General features: G+C 42.0%; 1 protein-coding gene across 2 annotated transcripts in view; it reads right to left on the minus strand.

The window, feature by feature from the left end:
* The window catches only part of LOC128760757 (semaphorin-3F-like), a 50,798-nt gene extending 33,227 nt beyond the window's left edge, over window positions 1-17,571 (minus strand). For both annotated transcript variants that reach the window (XM_053868403.1, XM_053868402.1), the window contains exons 1-2: window positions 17,320-17,571; window positions 15,289-15,442 (exon numbers count right to left, since the gene is read on the minus strand). In XM_053868403.1, the coding sequence (XP_053724378.1) occupies window positions 15,289-15,400 (112 nt within the window). In that variant the 5' untranslated portion in view covers window positions 15,401-15,442; window positions 17,320-17,571. The remainder of the gene's footprint in view (window positions 1-15,288; window positions 15,443-17,319) is intronic.
* Window positions 17,572-22,946: the final 5,375 nt, after the last annotated feature.

A 22,946-nucleotide genomic window follows, 5' to 3' on the forward strand; every position in this document is an offset into this window, starting at 1 on the left:
GTCTGCTTAAGAGAAACAAGCCTTCATCGGTGAGGAATGGCGTGAACACTTCCATCCATCCATCATAGTTCTGTGATGTATGATGGTTGGACTACTGTAACAAAATTGTTCGACAAAGGGTTTATGGCCTATTCATGCTCCCTTTACAAACATAATTGTACCCAACTGTTTCAAACAATGTTACCATCATTGATCACATACTTCCATGCGTTCTTTACATTGCTGTTCACCAATATATCCACCAGGAGGAGCAGCCCAGAGTCAAAGGTTTATGACAACAACTCCGAAACTAACATGGTGACTGTGGAACAAGTATTGTTAACGCACCTCCAGGACAGTGTTGGTGGTTAGAGAGGCTGTTATATATATTGCCTGGAGGATGGAGAATTGCTGTCAGGCATTTAGTGACATTCAAAAAGAATGGTTGCTCTACGGGTGAAGACACACAAGGATGACCGTAGTCACTGCTACTACATTGTTTGGTACCCCACGTGTCCATGAGTTGCCTTCTGATTTCAGTCTGAGTCAAACCCAACACAGACTAACTTCTCCCTCAAGAACCCAAACATGATTCTTTTTATTCGTGTGTTTTCCTTCAGTTCAATAGTTTTTCTGAATACCAATGTATTTCTAACCATGCCATTCATCTTATCATGGCAAACTTTGAGCTTTGACACACTCAGTGAACAAGCTAGATGCTACTGGCTGCCGTGGCTTAACTAGAATCAAGTAGCCACATAACACATGTCAATCCTCTTTGTGTAAAAGAGAGAAGAGCCAACCCTCCAGGGGTGAAGACCATCCGTCAAGGGCATTTATCTTTTCTTAGCGAGAGGTGTCGCCGTGATGGATATGATGATAGCAAGAATAGTGGGAGACTAATGGGGGGAAGGGAGGTGTGGAGACGTGTGATCTATCATTATCATGCAAATAGTGAGTCAAAGTCGCTGAACAATGGAGACCATTTGAGATAATAAATCCACAACTCCAGGAAATCCATGTGCTGCTCTGTCATCACACACCAACTGTCCATGTCACAGGGTCAGTCGCTAAAGAGGATAATTTGACAAGATGATGGCTGTACCTCTCAGAGGTGTGAAGGAGAACATGCATCAGCTGGAAAAGCGAACAGGTGGTGCGCATGGGTCTCACAGCGCTGGAGAAAGAGGGGACCACCTCATTGGCAGCGGCCCTCAGGTGGGAAGGACCAGGATCAGGAGACGACATTTCGCAACACGAATGGCTCGTGTTACTCAAAAATGAGGGGGTTTCACTGCAAATAATTACAGGCTAAAACAACCATTTACATTCCAATAGGTTAAACATGTGCTTTGAAGCCACAAAAATGTCACTCAAGATGAAACATGTTGGCAGCCATTACTCCCCTAAATGGACAATGTGGATTGTCTGCGAGAGTCGGGCCTCACTCTCCAGCTAGTGTGCAATTAAAGCAAAACTTGCCAAGGTCAGGATGAGTGACAGGCTGACAGACCTATAGATTACTGTCTGACTGTGTAATCCACGGTCTTTTTACTAGGCTGGCTGACTGACACGCTCAGCCCTCCTACTTTAACACCGCTGCTTGTTGAGTTGGGGGCTTTCTCAGTTGATGGACAGATGGGACATCCTTCCCTGTGACCCCTTGGCCTTTTTTTCACACTTGTGACCACAATGGTGCAGAGTGGGAAAGAGGCTCGAATTAATAAAGATGCCCACGATAATTCCCTTTCACAGTTCAAACACCAAGCTCAAGAGCGAGCGCACAGATGGAGAGGTTTATCGCGGCATAACGCACGATAACCTACAAGCCCTTTACGAACCACATCAAGGTCTTTAGCTCACAAAACCATGTAATGCTAAACCTTTGCAGCGCCACTACCGGCATGAAACAAGGAAATGGGATTGCCTCCTTTCCCTCGAAATTACATGCGGGAGGAGAACGCCGACCTTCTTAACCTCAAAACCAAAAGCAGATTATAAAACGGGATGCGATTTCTTCATGGTGTGTTTTAGTTGGCGGCCTCGCCGAGTGAGATTCTGCGAGCGGAAATAGATATGCAATGATGGAACGAATGTTTCAACAGTTGAAGAAATTTGAATCAACAAATGTGAAACCATGGTGGAGGCGTTCCAAAACTTGCCTGAGCAGCAGACTGTATCTGTCCATCTCACTACGAAACATCTGCCAGTGCATTTAATGCAGCATGATTGAAATTGGACACTCTCACTTTGCGGGTGCATGAAGGTGGAGCTGTGCACAAAATAAAAGCAGTGTGAACAGGCTTATCAGTGAAGATAAAGGAAACATGCGTACGGTTTTGGTTGCCACGGCTCAGCCATGATGTTCAAGGGGCCAGTGACTACACGGACAAGTGGAGGCTAAAAACCTTCTTATCTTACGCTGTCAACCCTCCCCATCTGTCTCGGCTTCGCTCAGCGCTGATTACCCGACAGTCTGATCCACAGCAGGAGTGGGAGAGACATTCTTTTATGAGAGGCCTGTCTTGCCCGTCCAACACTCCTTTAAATATTATCACTGCTGTTTTCAATAAATCAAAAGAAAAGGGATCAGCTGTTGCGAGCAACCTCTGAGAAACTTGGTTAAGTTGTATAGTAATCTTTGGGGGAAAAAAAGGATTAGCTAATAGAAGTACTTTCTATTCACAAGCTGTCCAATGTTTCCCACCAATCCAAGTAGGGTTGTGGAGGCAGACACCCTTTCCGAATGTGCTCCTTCAAAAAGGCACTTGGATACTTGAATTCTTCCCCTTTTCTAGTTGAAGGTACCGGAACACCTCATACGGAAGGCCTCCACAAGACACCACAATACAATGGAAAAGCCCAGCCAAGCCTAGCTTTGCCTTTTGGCTCAACTCACCAGGGCAGAGAATGTCCTCATGACTGAAGACAGTGTCTACAGATCTTGAACTCCATCCAAATTATTCAAACTAGGGAAGGAACGTGTTTCCATTCTGAACTTGGCGCCCTTTCCTAGAACCATGGCCTCCAACTTGGATTAGCTTCTCCCATCCTGGCCATTGCACACTTGAATGCGAACACTTACAGTGATAAAGGTCTCGACCCGATTGGTCCCATTGGACCTTTAACTATCTTATTTCAACAAATGTCCTCAATGTTACCTTTTGAGAAGAACTTCAACAATCTGTGCTTAAAGAGACGATGTAATCCAAGCAGATTTCATGCTCCGATCTGATCCCAAATGTAGGCATTAGTAAAAGCCAACAGCTTCACTGGACTTGTAAGACGTTCTTAATGTGACTGAACTCAAACATAGCTCCATTGTTGGGCGATGTCAAAGGACTGATTTCAGTTTCCGCCGTCTCACTCTGAGCGCATTAAAAGCAGATCAGTCTTGACTGGAAAAGAAAAACGTTGGTGTCTGTGCCAGGAGACACTGCATCTTATAAAGTTTCAGCAGGGCGTCTGTTGGTCCTCCATCACTGTAGTGAGGAGAGGCACATGGTGGAGGATCACATCAATTCATCTAACATGAAATCATGGAGCAGATAAAAGAACAGGATCATAGCCAAGCTGTGAGTGATGATTGTTCCAGCCAGGAGGAGGAAACATGAGATGAGAATGATGATGAGAGACAGTGAGAGGGAGCAGAGGGGGGCCACAGACAGACATAGATGCTTTCAGCATTAATTCCGTGCCAATGTTGTCTGCCACTCCCCCTCTGCTTCCCCCTGGGACATGAATGAAGTAAATTAATGATGGACCCGGCCCACACAGACGCCCCTCTTCTATAGGGACCAAGCAGTCCATTCACTGCGATGAGAGAGGCGTCAACTCCAACGACAACAACAATAATAACAGCAACACAGGAGGCCCCAACTCCAATTTCTCATGCATACATATGTGTGCCACCACGTATGGCACAGATACCACATACCGCACTGCCAAGGCGCCCGTAGGAACACCTACAGAGGGCTCCTGAGAACAGAGCCGCTCACAAAGCCTGAAGCCAGAGAGGCGTGATCAGGGCAAGCGTGGAAAAAAAAAATCTTGGCATCACGTAAATGAATCCCGCCACAATAATTCGGGACAAAAACCCGTCCGGTCCCGATGGCATTATGAAACACGCAGGAAGTCCACCAGTGCATGAACCCAGAAAGCAAACTCACGATCCTCCCTCTCGTGCCCTTCCGCTATCACTCCAACCCCTTTTGTTTATCCAGGGCAAAACAAGGTTCAGAGCCACACACGGTTCATTTGACTCAGACCTCCATACTCGATAGCCGCCAGAAGCCACAAGCGCTAATGGACCATGGGAGAAGAGAAACCTGATTGAAGCGAGGATCAATCTGACAAGAAGGGTTTGCCATTTACCAAGCCTTTACATCTCAGACCTTGAAGGTGGGCTTTGTAACCACGTTAGCATCTGACTTTGGCTCAATTTTCAACAATTAAGAGAAGAGACTGCTTGAAAGCAGACAGGCAGCCAGAAGATGAAATAGAGTTTTGACAGAAGTTGGAAGAGGAGGAGGAATGATCTGGCTTTCATTTTAATCCAATACTGAAACACTAGCGTTGCTACCTCCCACAGTATCACGGTCAGCATCAACCACAAGTCTAATATCTCCCAGAAGCAGAAAGACTCTTGGTCACCATCCAAAACCCACCACACAGTCCCACACCTGACTCATTTACTGAACGTTTTCTGCCTTGTGATGGGGAATTAACGTCAAATGATGCAAGAGAATTATGGAATTTAAATAAATCCTCGTTTAAGAAATAACTTTTGACTTGAAAGTATTTTGAAGGGAAAATGACATTTAATTCAAAGCAATTTCTTGAGAATGTTTTGATGATTTGGGCAGATTCAAATCACAGAGTCGTGAGCAGATGTCTGGTCTCACCCACTGCCATTTACTAATGTGTGTTTAAAAAAGTAAAAGAAAAACTAACTCTAACTAAACGTTTTAACATTCACAGCAGTCTTCGTAGAATATCTACATGGGAAACTGTTATTGTAATGAAGTAGCCATTGTGAGGCATGGTGCCCAGACACAGCCCCCTGAACACATCTACCAAAATATTAAAAATGGAATTATATTTAAGCCATCTTTGGGTGTTTTTCTGCAGTCTAAGACATCAGCATTTCCCTCCACTGTTCAAAAAGTAAACATAATTATTTGTATTTATAGGTATCCAATTTTCTATTATACTTTCTTACTTAATCTCATTTGACTGAATGATCCCAACGTGATGTTTCTGTATCAGTCAAGAATTCCATTTTTCTGGGGCCATTATTACTGGGGTTGGGGGTCAAGATGTCCAAACTGCTTATGCTCAGGAAATGCCTGAACCACTTCATACAGACACAAAGATGCTATCTTCGTTTGTACTTCGACTTTCGTCCGACTCATAACTAAAGCAATTCATGGTTTGTAGTTTCATCATTCTGTTTTTGCAACCTAAGAGCTCCTCTCCTTAACGGTGAATTTCTCTTTCATCAGATCAACAAAGTCTACCTTATCTTATTTCATATCTGGGTCTCATTCGACTCACCAAAAGCGGTTGTGATAACTTTTGAAATCTCCTAAAGGGGAATGAATAAAAGGCTCCTCTCATCTCTCCATTACTTTACCCTGGCTTGATCTTGTTTCCCACTTGCTTTTGTCGACTTTCATGTCACTTGCTTGATTTCATTGAGTCCAGAACTAAATCTCATCCACAGATGGTCTGTCTAAACAGTCACCCTGTCGTAAACCACTTGAGCAACGTGAAATAACACAAAACAGAGAGACAATTTGTCCCGTAAGCGCATCCTCCCCTCATATTCATCCACGCCCTGACACGAACAGCTAACCTGACACAGATGTTCTGCCACCACCGATCACAGCGCTCCGTCTACCAGGCTCTCTGTCTGACACGATACATCCACGTCTGTCTCATCTTAGCGCTGGATGTTGACAGAGCTGCAACATGACCGACTACTCGGGTGAAACATGACAGCCTTGGCCCGCTGGGACGCCAAGAAGCTCAAAGTCATGCACGTCAGATGTGAAGGAGCTGCAGCAAATCACCTCTGACAGATGATCCCAATAACAGCTCTGCAGTGAAATGTCATTCACCTTGCTCTATGACGCAGGTGGGCTCTTAAACAGCTTTTTATATGATGTCCCAAGAGAAAATATGGAAATGTGTGGTGTCATTTCTGTGTTAAAATAGCCACTTGCTATTCCACCAAACCTCCAAGGAGAAAATGGTGAAGTTCACTCGATATGATCTCAATTTCAACTTATTTTTACACACAAAATTGGACATAGGAATTCAAAGTGGGGAGGCCATTATTCGTTATTAGCACCAACATTTTTAATCATTATAAAAAAGGTCTAAAGATTAGTGTTGGCAGCATATGCATTTGGCCTGATTCCATAGTTTCCCAATACTGGGGTGCTGATTTTATTGATATTGGGATTATGGTTCATATTGCCACTTTTTATCCGATTTGATTTACATTGTAATTGTGTTTTATTAATTTAAAAATGAATAAACGTAAAAAGGCAAATGGTGGTGGTGTATTTATAGAGAGTATTGTTCACTCTTTATAAATATAAGAAGCAGCTGATGTACAATAACAAGACGGCAGAACAGGTTCTGAGCTTGAGCTCAGCTTCCCAACTGTTTACCAGGAAATGGACATGGCGTCTCGTCTTGCCGCTGTCAGAATATGGGGAAAGAATTGAGTAAGTGTTGCAAACATTTAAACATGCCATCACTAAAGATAAAGAACTGATGTGAAAATTGCATTTTGGACTCAAACCACACCGATCAGTGGCCTAAAGAACTGTCCCATCATGAGTCCGATCAGATTGCTCCTCCTCCATGAAGCCTGTCAGCAGTTTTGGTTTCTGCTCCACATTCAGGACAGATATAAAAATAAGTACATGTGTAGAATCAAGGGACTTTGGTGAGCAAGCTGATCGGTGCTGGCAAAGTTTCTTATCTTATGATCCCTTTCCATGAGGACAAGCCTGCCCAGTTTCCCATCTGCACTCAAAAGACATTCATCCATGAGGGAAAAAAACACCCTCACTGGTTAAGTTTCTGCAACGTTGGTGCCATTATGCCAGCATAATTGTTTCAGCAACTATATACCCTACTCCTGCAACTCGGTTCAAAGCAGCACGTTTGACCTTCAGCAAAAGTTAATGTCATAAAGACAGGTGAGCTGTTGCAGGTAAAAAAAAATGTTAGCTATGGCTCATACCACAAGGGGGGCTAAAGGTTCAACTGAAAATAAGGGCTCCAAGCTAGACATTTTTAGATGTTTTTTTCGGGTAACCTCCTCCGTAACTGAGATCAACTCATATTACAGAGGTGCAGTGAAGTAAATCACCATTCTGTAGATCAGTAAATCGACTATAAAGGAATCACAGAGGCAATATCATCCAGGCATTGCCATAATGTACGCATGACATGAAGCATATTTAATGACAGACTATTTTTGAAGGTTTCGCAGACATGTCCAATGGGTGGAGGACTTTAAAAATGTATGAGCAGATGGAGAGAAAACTCCACGGTCGACTTGGCTGACAACGACAACCGCTTAAGACAGTGGTGATGATGACATTGGTTTAGCATGAAGAATTAACATGCGCTAGTTTCAGCCAGCCATTACAAACGCTACCAACTGTTTTGACACACTGTTGAAGTTCGGCCTAGCTTACTATAATGAAGTCGAAATTGAAGTGATGTGGTGGTTCCATTCCGATGAAAGTTGGATGTAAACACGTCAACATTTGAACACGAATTCCCATGTTCAAGGACCCAACGTGTCCACGGCGTTGTCGGGGTCAATGGCAACATGGTAACAAGAGCCAACCACTGAAAGACAAATGGTAATGAATGATCGCTGTCTGGGTAAACAAGTGGTGAGTTGCCCTTGACCCGGTGTCTCCTTAATTTCAGCCCACTTTTTAACCGACTTTAACACCCCTCCCCCGGTAACCTCAGCCACATCTGGACAGCACATCCAGCCCGGAGTTTACAGCCACTTCACCAACTCCCACCAGTGTTATATCAATTGTTCAACGCATCAACATTTGTCTCTTGATGGAGTTGGGTTTCCTGCGCAGATGTCAAGGGAAATAAGCGCGATGTGATTACGTCCCACTCTCTTCTGAGGAGAGAATTACTTGAAACTGAAGTGAGGAGTGACAGGTAAATGCTGCCATGGCAACCAGACCAAAGCAGTGTTGTTTATATACTTAGCTCTGCACACATATGTGAGCATGCACACACTCGACGACTTCAATACGAGCACATGTGCTTGACATGAATATTAAACGCATCCCATTCCCGGCCGTCACTTTGCATCTAAGAAAAACAGCCAAATGGAAAAGCATTAAGAATAAATGCCGAGGCGAAAACTCTATTTTTATCTCATGATCGCATTTCCCCGATAAATTTTGTAGGGTAAAAAGTCGTCTGTCGAAAAGACATACACATACTGTGATATAACGCTCATTGGCTTTCACACACATTCATCAGTTTCTTCCCTGCTGTGAGTTGCCCCCTATACCCACAATAGACAGCGACACCGATGGGCCATTTATCAAGTCTATCAAAGCTAACCCTTCATTTAGGAAACCATTAACCAAATCATTAACATAAATAGTTCCCACCGACAACAGCCAACACGCTGGTGTTCGGGAATTTGCCAGAGGCATTTTATAGCAAAGCTATTCAGGTAGAAGTTATACTTCATGTAAATGTCAGAGGAGATCTGCCTCCGGCCCCTGGTCTTTTTTTCGAGGTCTTTATGTGTAGCCCTCCAAGTACAACAGGATTTTTCTCAGTCCATCACACCTCCCTATGTTTTGTTGTGGTCTTGGTAGATTTTGTTTTAGGTTCACAAATGAGTTATTTATCATACTTCCTGAATGTGGGTCGCCCTTGCCAGACCAGGGTAGAGGGTGGCGGACAGGTTGACCAGACCCTCTCACAGTGTGACTGCTCACGACCCATCACACTATTTTCCCTCCCAGATTTCTCCCTTTAAGCTAACAAGATTGTCTTCTATCTGTGGGTCAGCTCACATATATGGCAAAAATAATGAGATCTGCTTGACTGAGACAAATTTCTGAATAGTCTTCAATGACTATTAGGGTCTTGCTTAGAGGTGGGTATTGGCAAGAGCCTTGTGATACGATACACATTACGATGCTTGGGTCACGATGCAACAGCATCACAATGTCATAATATTGTGATTTTTTTTGCAACATTCTACATACATAACTAAACTATATATTATTAAAAACTAAAAGGACAAATTAATTCAAAAGTGTTATATTAAAGATTTTTTTATTTTCATTTTCATATTTCCTCCCTTCACCTGTGGACACTGACTGTCCATAAGAGGAAATTCAATGGTGACATACAATGGAGTAGCACTTCAGTACCAGCTGTCCGTCGTGGAGACTAGCAACTTAACTTTTATTTTTCTAAAAATATGATACCAAGTGATGAAATATTGTTATTCTATCAGTGGTCAAAGTATCGTAATACATATTGCTGCATTTTTCCACACCTAAACACCAAAACTGCAAGACAATTGGCGACGATGAGACCGTATAAAGCATTCCTACAAAGACCATTACTAGTGAGCTGTCCATTCCGGCTGTTCTCGCCCGCGTCTGTGTAGCTCTCGTGTCCCTCCTCCCTTGACTCCCGTTTCCAACATCTCACAATTAAGCAGACAGAGAGGGTGTGATTTCGGAGGGAGCAAAGACGAGGCAGAAGAGAAGGCAGCAGACACTATATTTAGCTGCGGAGCTGTCGCCTTCTGTTTTCCTCCCTCCTGAATAATCATAAGTTGACGGCATGCATCCTGCAGAGCAGAGGTTGTTGGGATTCACTTCGCCCTGCCGCCCCCCTCCTCCGCCACCATCTCTGGAGAGAAAGTCTTGTAATAATCGCTGCAGGCTTGCGTGCCGCAGCCACTGCAGATTACTCCAGAGAGACGCTCTCCCTGACATTCTCTAATAGAGGCAGTTTTGTGCTGCGGTGTGTTGCCAACAGGTACAAATTTGTGTGCCTGATTCCCAGCAGGGGAGGAAAGTGGATTAAAATGCCAGCTGGACGACTGCATGGCAACACGACGCAAAGATGTTTGAAGGTTTACAACGTCAACAAGTTTGAACATTTCCAGTAAACAAATGTGTACAGAAGAGCGGGTGGGAGGGGGGTAGTTACAGAACACACTTATTTAGGTTGTGTGTTTCACTGATAAAACCAAGTAGACAATCTTAAAGTAATTTATTTATCATATTGTTATAAAATTTCTAATTCATAAGATTTTTTACATTTTTAATCAAGCCCAATCCCTTGTATTTATGCTTGTTTTAATTCCCACATCTTTCTTCCTCTAGTGTAAAACCGTGGTTGCACTATATGCAGTATATGTACAAAACAAGGGTTGCGCCGAATGATCGGCCGGCCGATATGGGCATTTCTGACGTCATCACAATTGGCAAATCAGATGACAAATTCAAATAAAATTTATGTTTCATAAATGCTCAGTAATGTTATTACTCTTTGAAATTTTACATCATGATGTAAAAATGACAAAACAAAGCAAGTGTTTCTCCACAAAAATCACACTGGCGATGCTGCATAGATGCCGCAGCAGCCAGGAACTATGGCGGTCATTCGGCGATGACAACCGAAGCGCACTTCGGAACATGAACACCCACAGAGTTAGCCTCTGCGGTAAAACAAGACACTAAGCCTCAACTCACAGCACCAAATTCGAGCACTACCATGAGGCTAACGTGTGAAAGCTGACTTCAGGCGAAAACCATGCCAATGGAGTTTATTGTTGTGGACAAGCCGCCGTTTTTTGTTGTCGAAGACCACAGCTTCCATCTTATAACAGCTAATAGCAAACCCGGACCCCAGACACTCATTCCCTGGACATGTGGTTGATGAAAAGAGGAGCTGTCTGTCAGGTTATAAAGCAACATTCTAGGCAACGCTATTATATAGCAAGTATTTTTTTTTGTTTTTGTGTAAAGTTGTTGGTGTAAAGGTGAATGGAAAAGTGAGGTGCAAAGACAGCTTCGGACAAACAAATGTAGTAGCATGATTTCATTGCTGTTTTTCAGTGAAAACAGCAAAAAAAGTGAGCCAATGTGATGTTTTCCGAGTGAAGTAAATGTCAAAATCAATTCCTCATTGTGGACAAATTCAAAGCATCAATCAATATAATGATTTCTTGTTTCTCATTAACAGAGATGTCCGTTTGTTTTTTGAGGGTGTCGTTTTAAAAGCTGCAAATGAAATTACTGTACAGCGGCGAAGAAAAAGTCGACAGATAAAAACCTGTAAATGAAATGTAGAAGGAGGTCTGTATCAACCATTTACATTATAGAATATTATCATCCCATTCACTCAGGAGGCAGCAAGGAGAACACTACATTATCATTACAAATATATAGTCATGATTCATTTCATAACTGCACGGTGGCAATTTCTGAACTCTGCTCCCGGTGGAATGCATGTCTAATTATATTTAACATCCACAGATGTATGTAACACAACACTGCATGAATACTGCAACGATGACAGATGGAAATAATGAGAAATCTAATGGGGGAGGGATTCATGAGGACAATGTTTTCACATTCCTGTACTCCGGCGTATACGGTGGAGAAAAGTTTTCTCCATGGCGGTGATGGGAGAAGCCCGTGCTGTGGGGCTGAGGTGCTGGTTTGGTGCGTCTGGTGAGGGCTGAGCGCTCTTTTAATCTTTCCAAAGTTCGAATGTTGATAGTGGGCGGCAGCAAGGCTTGACTGAGGCACTTAACCTCGTCTCCTGTGTCACAACTAACAAGAAGATGGCGAGGAGATCAACTCTGCAATCGCTTAGGATCATCCTCCGAGAGGTCTGGAGCCCCAACAGCAGAAGACCACCAGGACAGAATAGACAAGCTTTCACCAAACCAATCGCAAGTTGTCATGAAGTGGTTGACTTTTCTTGATAGGCTCCATCATCATGTAAATAGAATGAGAGATTAGAGGTAAAACTTGAAAGAGCTGAGGCATTATGTGGGGTTTAGTGAAGGCAGGCGAACAATCATTGACCCGTTACACGGGACAAAAAGAGTCAGAGGCGAAGGTAACCTGTCAAGACTGTCCCTGAGAATTAGTCCAATTACTGAAGGGATCAGCTTTGTCTTTTCTCAGCAGGTTTTCTTCCCACCGCTAACCTTGTCTCCAGGTGTGGCTCCACAGGCTAAAGAGCCAGAAGAAAAACAGAGTTAAATACTTTCGAATGTGCCCGAGGATTAGACTAACAAGCTATTACTTGTTAATATGTCGCCATTCTCCCAGAGTTTGAGGGCAGTTAACCTCGGGAGTCACTTGCTTCTGTTTGAAGGGTCACAACCTCGCAGAGCTCCGAGCTCTAAAATAGCACGTGATTATAGACCTTGTTTGAAAGTAAATATAGGAGTTCCAGCAGCTGATCTAAGCCAGGCCCTTTCACGTTGTTAAAATACATGCATCACAATCATCTTTACAACTTTGCTGTGATTTAATAGACTTTTAAAAACTGGGTCCACAACAGGTGTCATTTATTCTGCGTCTCGCCTTGACAAAACTCAATCCCCTGCTGCAGATTCATGACTTTGTGCGCTGTTTGTTTAAGGGGTTTGAAGTCTGGGTAGATGATCTATCCCTCTAAGCTTTGAACGGACATTCCTCTGGTCTTAGCCTCAGTTTGCTCTCAGCGTCCTTATCACAGTTCATAACTCAGCCTCCACTCACGCGTAGCCTCAAGTGCTAAGTAGAATCACTTAAAACACGGCTTTTTAAAATAACGTCCTCTGTTTCGAGAACACTTTTCATTAGAAATCACATATTTGAAATAAAAGCAAACTGAATGAATTCTGAATGAATTGTCAAGTACTAACAATACTTTATGTTATGAAGATATTTCACCATGCATTCCTTATTAACTGATGCCACACTTTTATGTCGTAGCACACGTATCGAACATTTCATTGATCATATTTTCATTTATCAACACATAAATTGTTTATTTTTGTGTGTGTGTTTTAAGAAACACTTTTTTTACTCTCTCAATTTATCCAGTATGATGTGGCTTCTTCCTCTTTTGCCAACATGATGTGATTTCTACTGGTATAAATAAAACATATTCACTATATTTCAGTTATGCACCTGTTGTTGTTTATTTTTAACTGTTTAATGCACATTTTAAGATGCATATTTGGAGAGCTCAGATACGTTCTAAACCTCCCAGCGAAAAGATAGAATCAACAAAAGCCATTTCTGCATTGGTTAAGCACATCCTCTACTTATTCACCTACTGTTTTTTTTTTTATATTTATTGATATTGCAACACATTTCTTGGTTGCAAAAAAAAATATATATATATATATATATAACTATACACATTTATCTAGAACAATTTGGTAGCCTGGTTCTAAATTATAATATGAACATTCGCCTTTTAATGTCTATCCGTATATTACAGCATAAATACATGAAAATATTAAATGTGGAATTAAAATCTGATATTTGTGATTCTATTGTAATTCAATTCAGTGTTTACAAGAGTTGGAAAAAATGTACCTTCTAGTATTACTACTTTTTATTCTTTTAAATGACAGTTCATCCAACTGTGGAATGGAAATTGTCGTTGTATAGTGTCAACACAACGCTGGCATGCAAGAGTGGTTTACTGTAAAACAAACAAAAACATACAATGGATATTGCAAAATAAGTTATATCATAAACAGGATATTGAACTCCAGTACTGGCCAGCTAAACAGTTGGAGTGGTGTGTTCGGGTACATGTGTAAAACACACAAATATATTATGTCTGTTGTATCAAATAGTCTTATTTGGCAAGAAAACATAAAAATGCAGTTTGTATTGGCTTTGGGTCTGAGCCTAACTGGATCAGATTCATTCACTGAAAATAATCAGACAAAAGAGATAACCTTTATGGGAAAAAAAAACACTCATCACAGAGTAACACACACACAGGAGGAGAAGATAAAAACAACAACCAGTAACCACTTAGCTGCTACAATGTCAGTTTCATCATCCAGTGAAAACAACTTAAAATATTTAATTCAGTTCATTTATTTCTCAGGAAAAATCTAATCCATATGAAGCCCAGAGAAGGTTTAAGTACACAGCACATTAAATATTAATAAGAGCACATTTAAAAGCAATTCCCAGAAGTGTGTAGCAAAAAACCAATACAATCAGAAACACCGCCGCTCATGGGCATTTCTGATCTCTAGTCGTCTGAAGTTGCTCCTTGAAGCATAAACTAGCCCCAAAACTAATTATCAACGGAAGAAACTGCATTAAAAGAGCTTGAAAACAAATTGGGAATTTCTTGAATGTAAATGGAAGACAAGCGAAGCGTGACGATGATCTTGATTGGAGATGAAGATTAGATTTTTTAGGACGTAAAGGTTTTAATGAAAAGTGTCAGAAGGACATTAGCATGCTGCACTGTTTTTGTCTATATACACTCAGTCACACAGGTTTGAAAGCTACATTTCACTCCCGCCGTGGCGCATTCCACCAGAGGAGGTGAACACATCTAAAAGAAAACTATAGAAATCATATTTTGACTTTAAAATGTTTGCCAACATTATGCTAGAATCTAGAAATTCATGCTTGTAAAATAAATCTTAAAACCTCCAATATCTACGTGTTACATCAAACCAACTCAGCCCAACTCAGCCCATGATATCTGTGCCCTTTTATTAAAAGGTATCAAAAACAAACCACCTCTGAGACTCAAAATGATTCCAGGATTGTTATTTTCTTTTGCCAAACTAGACTGTATTATTAACACAAACAAAACAAAATGTTCTGATCCACTACTGTTGTCCACTGCGACATACGTAGACAGCAGCTACTCTGTCACCTCTTACTCTAACAGGACACTTGAATACACAGAAGGTCTCATGTGGCACCGGCGAACATTCATAACATGCTGGACCATGGCCCTGAGTGTTTCACTCTGCCAAGTGTTAAATCTGACTTGGTTTCAGAGGGGACAGGAAGACACACAAAAGGAACCAACAGCAGTCAGGCGACTAAATGAAGACATTTTCTTTGGTGAACCCGCCTCTCACACGCCGACACACTAATCACGTTGGCACTGAACCTCGCCAAGACTTAAGTTCAAGCGAGAACAAAGCAAGTGTCGCACAATTCACAGTGACAGACATGCACTGATGTAACTTGAGCCAGCAATGTCGCTTACCTTTGAAGGACAGGAAGATCCGGGGCGCAGAGAGGGGCTCGATGGAGGGGGGCAGGCCCCCGAACGATAAGGCCAGCAGGGCCAGCAGCCAACACAGTTTGTCCCACAACATTGTCTCTGTGTTTGTTAACAGAGGGGGATGAGAGTCCGGGAGCTGAAGGACAGGACGGATGAGCATCAGACAATGAGCTACTGCTTACTCCCCTTGTTAAAAAGACATTTCTTTGACCTTAGTGATGCGCCTCTACATGTGGTTGATCCATAATTTATCTTCATTATTGCTTTAACCGTACTCAAAAACTTCTGAAACATGCAACACACCTGCTTTAGTCTTCGATAATTTAAAAAATATCTCACATTTTTGTCAGAACCTGTTTCGTCACCAATCCAAATGAATAGCATAGAATCATGTTCCATAGTTTCTAACACACCCCGCCACCCCGTGTTGTACGTTAAAGAGCCCAGTACAATACTAAACCGCTGCTCAACAGAAGTAGAGAAAACTGATGACATCTGCGATTCTTTCCTCCAACCAATTGTACTTTTATTGTTATCATTTATCAGAAGCCAGTTGATTTCTTCCTCATTTTGTTGGTGAGTAAGTTGGAGTACAATTTGGAAATCATGTGATAACACATGCCGCCAGTATTCGGTTCTAGTCATTTTCATGGTAATAAGGGAGTGAGAGTGGACCAAGATCTGTGGGGTCAAGGTCAGAAGCCAGTGGTTAAAACAGTGAACAGTCCATCTCCTCCTAGAGGTGAGAGGAAGTATATTGCATGCTGCAGCATGAAGGCGATTATCCATTAGCAACATAACACAAAACCAGATGGACTGGTTCCAATGAAATTTTCAAGACATGTTAATGGGCAAAGGGACAGATGACTGAACTTTGCTGGTGTTCCAAATTACCATCGGGATACTTGAAGATTTGCCACTTCTGCAGTGAGGAACAGCAGAGGAAGCTAAAGCAACTCTTCTCCTTGCTTACTGTGTCTCTTGTGCGAGCGAGTTCTGTCACGCTACTGCCACCTGCAGTCTGACTGAGCTCATGGCTATCAAATGCTAAAAAAACTATCCAATTATATGGACGCAATAACATATAGTGTGTTAAATGGAAAAGATTGTTGTATCAGCATGAGTTCATCCAAAACACCCGAGTTGTATCTGAACTGTATTGGATGGCGCTGTTTGGTACAGGCAGGAACTGTGCATTAAATCTGCCGACATGATCATTTCAGTATTGTGACATTCAGGATATAATGATAGCAGGCCATACATGCAGAGGCTGCCATCCATTGTCAAGACTCTTGTCTCACCCCCACACTTCTGTCTCTCTTTCAGCCACAAGAGTCTGCATGCTGCCGCTTTCTCTTTCTACACAAACTGAGACAAAACACAACCACAAATAGCTCAGCCAACGCTTGTAGTATTGGTACTATTTCCAGCCAGCCGCAGCCAAATTTCACCAGTTGGTGGTTCCACACGAAGCGGCCCACTGGCACAGATTCAACCACAACACGCTGTTATCAGCCGCAAAAGGGAAGATAAGGAGAGATTAACTATGGACGAGGCAAGTGCCAGAACACTGCGAATCCAACTGTGCCAGTGACTTTTGGGAGGTTTCAAGCTGCAGTTATCTCGTAAATGTGGATCTGAGTCTGAGGTCAAACTGTCAGCCGGGGTTTAAGATCAAGTTCCACTACTGAGCCCTGAAGGCACAGCTACAAAGCAGCGCGTTCACCAAAATAACGAGTGACCGGAGCCCGAGTTATGGGGACATGAATGGACCACGTGTCATTCATCACACCGTCTCCACATTCATCATATATTAAGGAATGTCTGTTAGGGAGTAAAATCATTCCAAATGTTCAACAAAAATAACTGGGGAAAACGAACGACCCAATGATAATTTCATCCATATATAAAGCGGAATTGCGCACACCAGTTAACTTTTATTACACAGCCAAACGTCCCAGCCATAATGTAGACGCAAATATGTGAAGCGGTAGAAAAAAAAATGCACATTACCTTCTTCTTCTCTCCGTTGAAGATTTATCTGGCGAACATTAATGAAACCACAAAACCATCAGATCCATCAGTGCGTCCGCACGCGGGAGTATCCTCACGATTATCCCACAGCAAAACAAAGCCCCTCTGAGACTAAACCGCTGAGTATCCGAGACTTAACGTCGCTCTTCCCGGTCACATCAAGAGATTGTGGCCATCGCCCGCGAGAGAAAGAGTCAAAGGAAAGAGTTTGGTCTCCGAAGGGTCGTGGAGGTTCCGCGCTGCTGCTGCTGCGCTCGGATCTGCGCGGAGACGCGGCTGCAGGTGGAGAGAATGAGTCCGGCCGTGGACACACCCACGGGGGAGGGAACCTACCTTGGCATCCCTGGGCTCCCCTCCACCCACCACCATGGCCCCCGAATCAGCGTACGATCAGAATCAGATACGGGTCCTGTCCACACGCACATGCCAATTTACAAAAAAAAAAAGAAAAGTAATCTTCCTCCTCTTAAGAAGGAAAGATTATCTTGTCCACACATGCGTGGAATGTAAAAGATGAAACGGCAAGAAGTCACTTTATCATGAAAGTGATAAGAAGAACATGAAAGTAAAAAATCCAATGTCACCGATAATAACGTGAATTTCACACGCAAAAAGTATAAAATAAAAAGAGATAGTTACAGATCATATAGTTTGTTAATTGTGTATTTAATTGTGGCCCTGACATGAATGTTTGATGCCCCCGCTGTGTCTGCAGACGTGCGATTATAACGTTGCAGAATAAATTTAATATTTCTTGCACCACACCTCTTTTTTCCTCACACAGCTGAAACCGCATTTTGATGCTTCATTCGTTTTATTTTATTTCATGTCAGAGTTTATTGGAAACAAGCAATGGATGCCGTAAAACAAAGAAGAAAACATGGTCATGTCAGGGCTTTTCAGTCAGATGTAACTTTTGTTTCATGTACTTACATTATTAAACTATTTTAGCATTTAGAGCAGCTTACCTGTTTTCTCAAATGAAAGCACATCTCATCACAGTAAGACATTGGTTGCGGCAAAGTTAGCGCAACATGGAAACCACATGACGACAAACTGCCAACTGAGTCGCTGAGTTGAAGAGCGCTGTCACCGTTTATGTTCCGTCAGTGGCCATACTGATCCAGTGCAGTGGGTCATAAATCCTATAATCCTCTGTGGGTTACATGAACAAGTTCTAACTACGTAGACCTGAAGGCAAAAGGAGTCGATGACATTTTGTTTCACTGCCATATTTGTCATTCTTAAAAATACATTCCTGAGAATTGTTCTTTCACACTACAGTGTATGTTAAGGTCATGTCTCATCTCAACAGTGAATAACTCATGGAAAAGAATAACATCTTTATTGGCTGGATTACAATAGCATCTCAGCATAGCTTTAAAGTAACCTCAATATTATGCACTGCTTCATTGATAATACACAAGTGATATTCCAAATAATGGCAATAGCTCACATATTTGCCATTATATGTGTCTGCTTTAATTTACCAGACATGTGGTGCCAGGAGGACTGGATCAACCTTGAAACATTGCAGCTCCCCAGCAGCTCAAGTTTCACAAGATGTTTTTCTAACACTTTCTGAGCTCCATTCAAAACTTCATAAATGTTTTATAGCACTGGCTTACATTGTTTCATATGAGAGCATGTTTCTCTACTAACCACACTTTCTATACTTTCATAATAAAACTGTTACAGTTGTCATCATCTTTGTAGCGATTTGTAATCCAGATGTTGCCAAACACACTAAAAAGGAACCAATCTGATTCAAAGTCCAATATATTTTTAATGCACTATAAATTTTTGTCTTGTTTGGGCCATGCAGGGAGGTTCACAGGCTAGTGGGGGGTCTGCAGTACTGACCTCGCCACCACATCAGGCCAGAGACATCTTACAGTCAACAGTCGCCCATCTATCCCAAGCCTCATGATTTTAAAATGGCATCCTGCATAAGGGACGCTGTTCCAGGTTTTCATCCATCCACGATTGTTGCGGACCACATCGATATGAAATCAATCACTCGGAATGCACTGACCAAACATGTCCTATGATATGTGTCTGGTGTTTGTTTCAGAAAAATGGTGAGATTCCACTGTATGCCGCAGAAGCTGAGTTTAGCTTCGCCAAAACTGTTTTTATGGCCTCACAAGGACCTCATTTCAATTGAGCTAACTACTGTGGCCATCTTAAATGCCCGACCTGCAGGCAAAATACTCAGCAGTTTGTTAAGTCAAGCCAAGAAATAGACTCCTACTGGACCCAAACTCTGATGCAACACACGTCACAGCACGTTCTCCAGATTATGTGGAGAAAAGTAGCCAGATGCAGATAATGTAGATTTCCTCCAACACCTCACTGACCTGACAGAGAATCACAGACCCCTGCTTCTCGAGGCATCAGATATTCATGGGCAAATGGAGACTTAAATCTTTTAATCTCACTTTATCCCTCTCCCTGATCGTGCTGGCTTATTTCGCTTCTTATCCAGTCGAGCCACAATGCAGCTGACCATGTACGCGCGCATATTATTTCATAAATGTTTAGTCCATGCAGTGGGGAAGACATTAGACTTGCTAAATATGAAATCAAGGAGTTTCATGAAGGACGCAAGGGCTTTGTTTTATTCAGTGACTTCTGAGTTATAATTCAGTTACTGTGAATAGCAACCTTTTTCATTCTGAAAGTTGAATTTTGAATCATTTTAAAGATGTTTTCTGATATATTGTGGAGATAAAAATGAAGCTAAGATGCTCACAGAAGTAACAAAAGGTCAGTTAGACTTCTCTGGACTGGGGAGGGGGAAAACAGTCTCCACAACACTTGCACGCACACGGAAAGAAGGGTGACGATATGATGACGTTCAGACTATTTGAATTTTTGGACGCTCTTGAAAAATCATCGAGCTCTTGCAAACAGAGAGGCACACCATATGTAGGTGGGCGTTTATGTTTGGAGGGTGGTCTAAGCAGCAGACTGAACAGATCTAAATAAATAACAAGTTTTATAAATATCTGGAGCACGACTGCCTGTCCCTCCGGATTAGCCAAACAATAAAATCGCTTTTTGCTAAACTTCAAAAATCAGCAGTTCAAACAGCAGTGAATCAAAAAGACAGCACATGTGCCAAGTTTCATTGTGTCATCACTGGTGCTCTTTTTGTTTCCCAGCTCCACGAAACACGCCTCATTCTCTCCCGATCCTTTCTGTTTTTCCCGACTCCCGTCTTGTTGCCAACAGCTGCATGTTGTTTCTTATATTTCCTTTTTTTTTATCAACAATATTATTTCCATCTTCAGTCCCCTGGTGGCCTCACCATCTGTCACTTGCGTGAGACAAAAGGAAAGCAATTATTGAATCCTGGCTTTTGAGGAGTGCCTGCCTTCGTAAAAAGTCCCCAATGTTCCTCTGTATTTTTACTTCCACATTGTTTCTCAAGAGACATTCAGCACTGAAGAGACTGAACATTAATCTTCAAACCCTTGGGCACTTAGTGCTCGGCCACAGTGACAGCACGGTTTTGCATCCAGTATTTAGTTGTGGTTGTTGTGGCAACGGGAAAATAGCTGTTCTCTAATGTCATCTCATCTAATGCTGATTTGTTTCTTTCAGTCGTTGTTATATACTGATAAGCTTCACATCACAAGGAAGTGAGTCAAATAAAATTGTTTTCTTTTTTTTTTCTTGCAATGAATAATGAATGACAAAACTATTTTTCACTCACTGGTCTTTGTCTATCAGAGTACATTAGCAGAGGATTGGCAGTCGTCCTCAAGTTTGAGCTTAGAAGTCAGGCAAATATGAATGTTTTGTTCTGCAGTACTTGTCCGATCCTGAAAGCCGAACAGGAGCATCAAACTCAATCACACAAAGCTCTTACATTCCAAACACTGACAAAATCATACGTCTGCTTTCCCATCTTTAATGTATCATAATCCTTTTTACAGTATTTTTCTGATTAATTCTTGGCTTCTTTTGCACTCTGTTGATGAGCAACGTTATTCATGGTTATGATATCAACATGGTTTGAAGGTGATCCAGTTTCTGCTGCACTTTAAATCAAATGTTTGAATTTTATTTAAACTGAACACATTCACAGCTCTTGCCGGCCATTAAGAATAACTGGGCGGTCTGGGTTTGGCTCCCGGACCTCGGGTTTGACATACGTGGTCTGGAAGGAAGCTCGCTGAACTCAGACCAAGTAGATATAGTTTAGAGACTACAAGTTTAAAGGTAGGTAAAAGAGTTGTTGGATGTCTACAGAAGCAATTCACATTGAACTGAAGCAAAGTTGCTATCAGTTGCTATCCAATATCCCTGGAAGTTGTGTTACCCACTTTGGTGAGATATAGGAAACTTAGCCTGGTGAGACAGCACATTTGCATTTAAATTGGAAATAGCTGCAGCAAAACCTCTGCCATATCGCTGACTCACTAAACTCAAACCTAATTGTGTGGAGGGAATATTGGCTTTGCCTACATTTCAGAGCCAAATTTTATTTCCCCAAGAATCTACAAACCCATTTTCTGCTGCTTATCCTAGATGAGGCCGTGCAGGTCTGGAGTCAATCCCCATGGGCAAGTGGCAGAGTTCACCTTGGACGACTTGCCAGCTCTTTCCAAAAGCCAGAACCTTGAGACAAACAACAGTTTACACCGTCATTCACACCTGTGGACAATTTTTAGATTGCGCCGATTAACCTGCAGGCATGTTTTAGGTTTGTGGGTGGAAAACACCCAAACGTACGGTAAACATTCACACGGCCCCGAATGAGATCCGATCCGGGTCTGTGGTGAGGCGACTGACTGACTACACACTAGCCGATGCAGCTAGCAAACCACAGTCGTACTGTAGCTATAGTTTGCTCATCACTGTCATCACCGTATTGTCCGGATTATAGGTCACAAGTAGTTTTTTTTAAGTTTTGGTGGTCACATGATCTTGACACTGACCATGTCCACCAAGGAGTAAGCAATGTCTGCTGAGTGTTTCTTAGTTGCTTCTTGGCTATATTCCGTTCCACGTCAAAGTTCAGGTCGAGAGCGATGAGACTTTGTGGGCTACGTTGCTTCATGCAACTGATTTTATGAGATAAATTTCGCCGGAAAAAGTATAAACCAATGCAACTCATAAATGTTTTTCTTTTTTTTTTTTTTTAATGTAGCGAATTACAGTCTGAAGAATGCGATTTAATAGGTAAAACAATTTTTATTGCTAGCCAAAGCAAGCAAACGTTTGAACTTAAACAAGATAGAACCACAATACAAAACATCTAGAAAATAATTGAGATCAGAAGGAATAAGATGCTGTGTCCCGTAGAGAATCTACGCTATAGACGTTGGTTAATGATGTTTGAGAAAGTGGTTGGTGTCGATAGATCTGGTCTGGTGGATTTAATGCATTTGTTCATCTTCAAATTACCATAACTTTTGAACCACATGTGACGGCATTTTGAAGTTTGCAAAGTATGAACGTGTATCTCCCTCTGCCATGCCTTGCCACTATTATGTTTTATTTTTCTTTCTCATGCTTTCTTACACAGATATTATATATTATAGACTTGACAATCCCATCTGAAAACAAATCCTTCCTCTAGACTCTTAGTCCGT

Source organism: Synchiropus splendidus, chromosome 6 (assembly GCF_027744825.2).
Source record: "Synchiropus splendidus isolate RoL2022-P1 chromosome 6, RoL_Sspl_1.0, whole genome shotgun sequence".
In the NCBI taxonomy this organism is placed as follows: Eukaryota; Metazoa; Chordata; class Actinopteri; order Syngnathiformes; family Callionymidae; genus Synchiropus; species Synchiropus splendidus.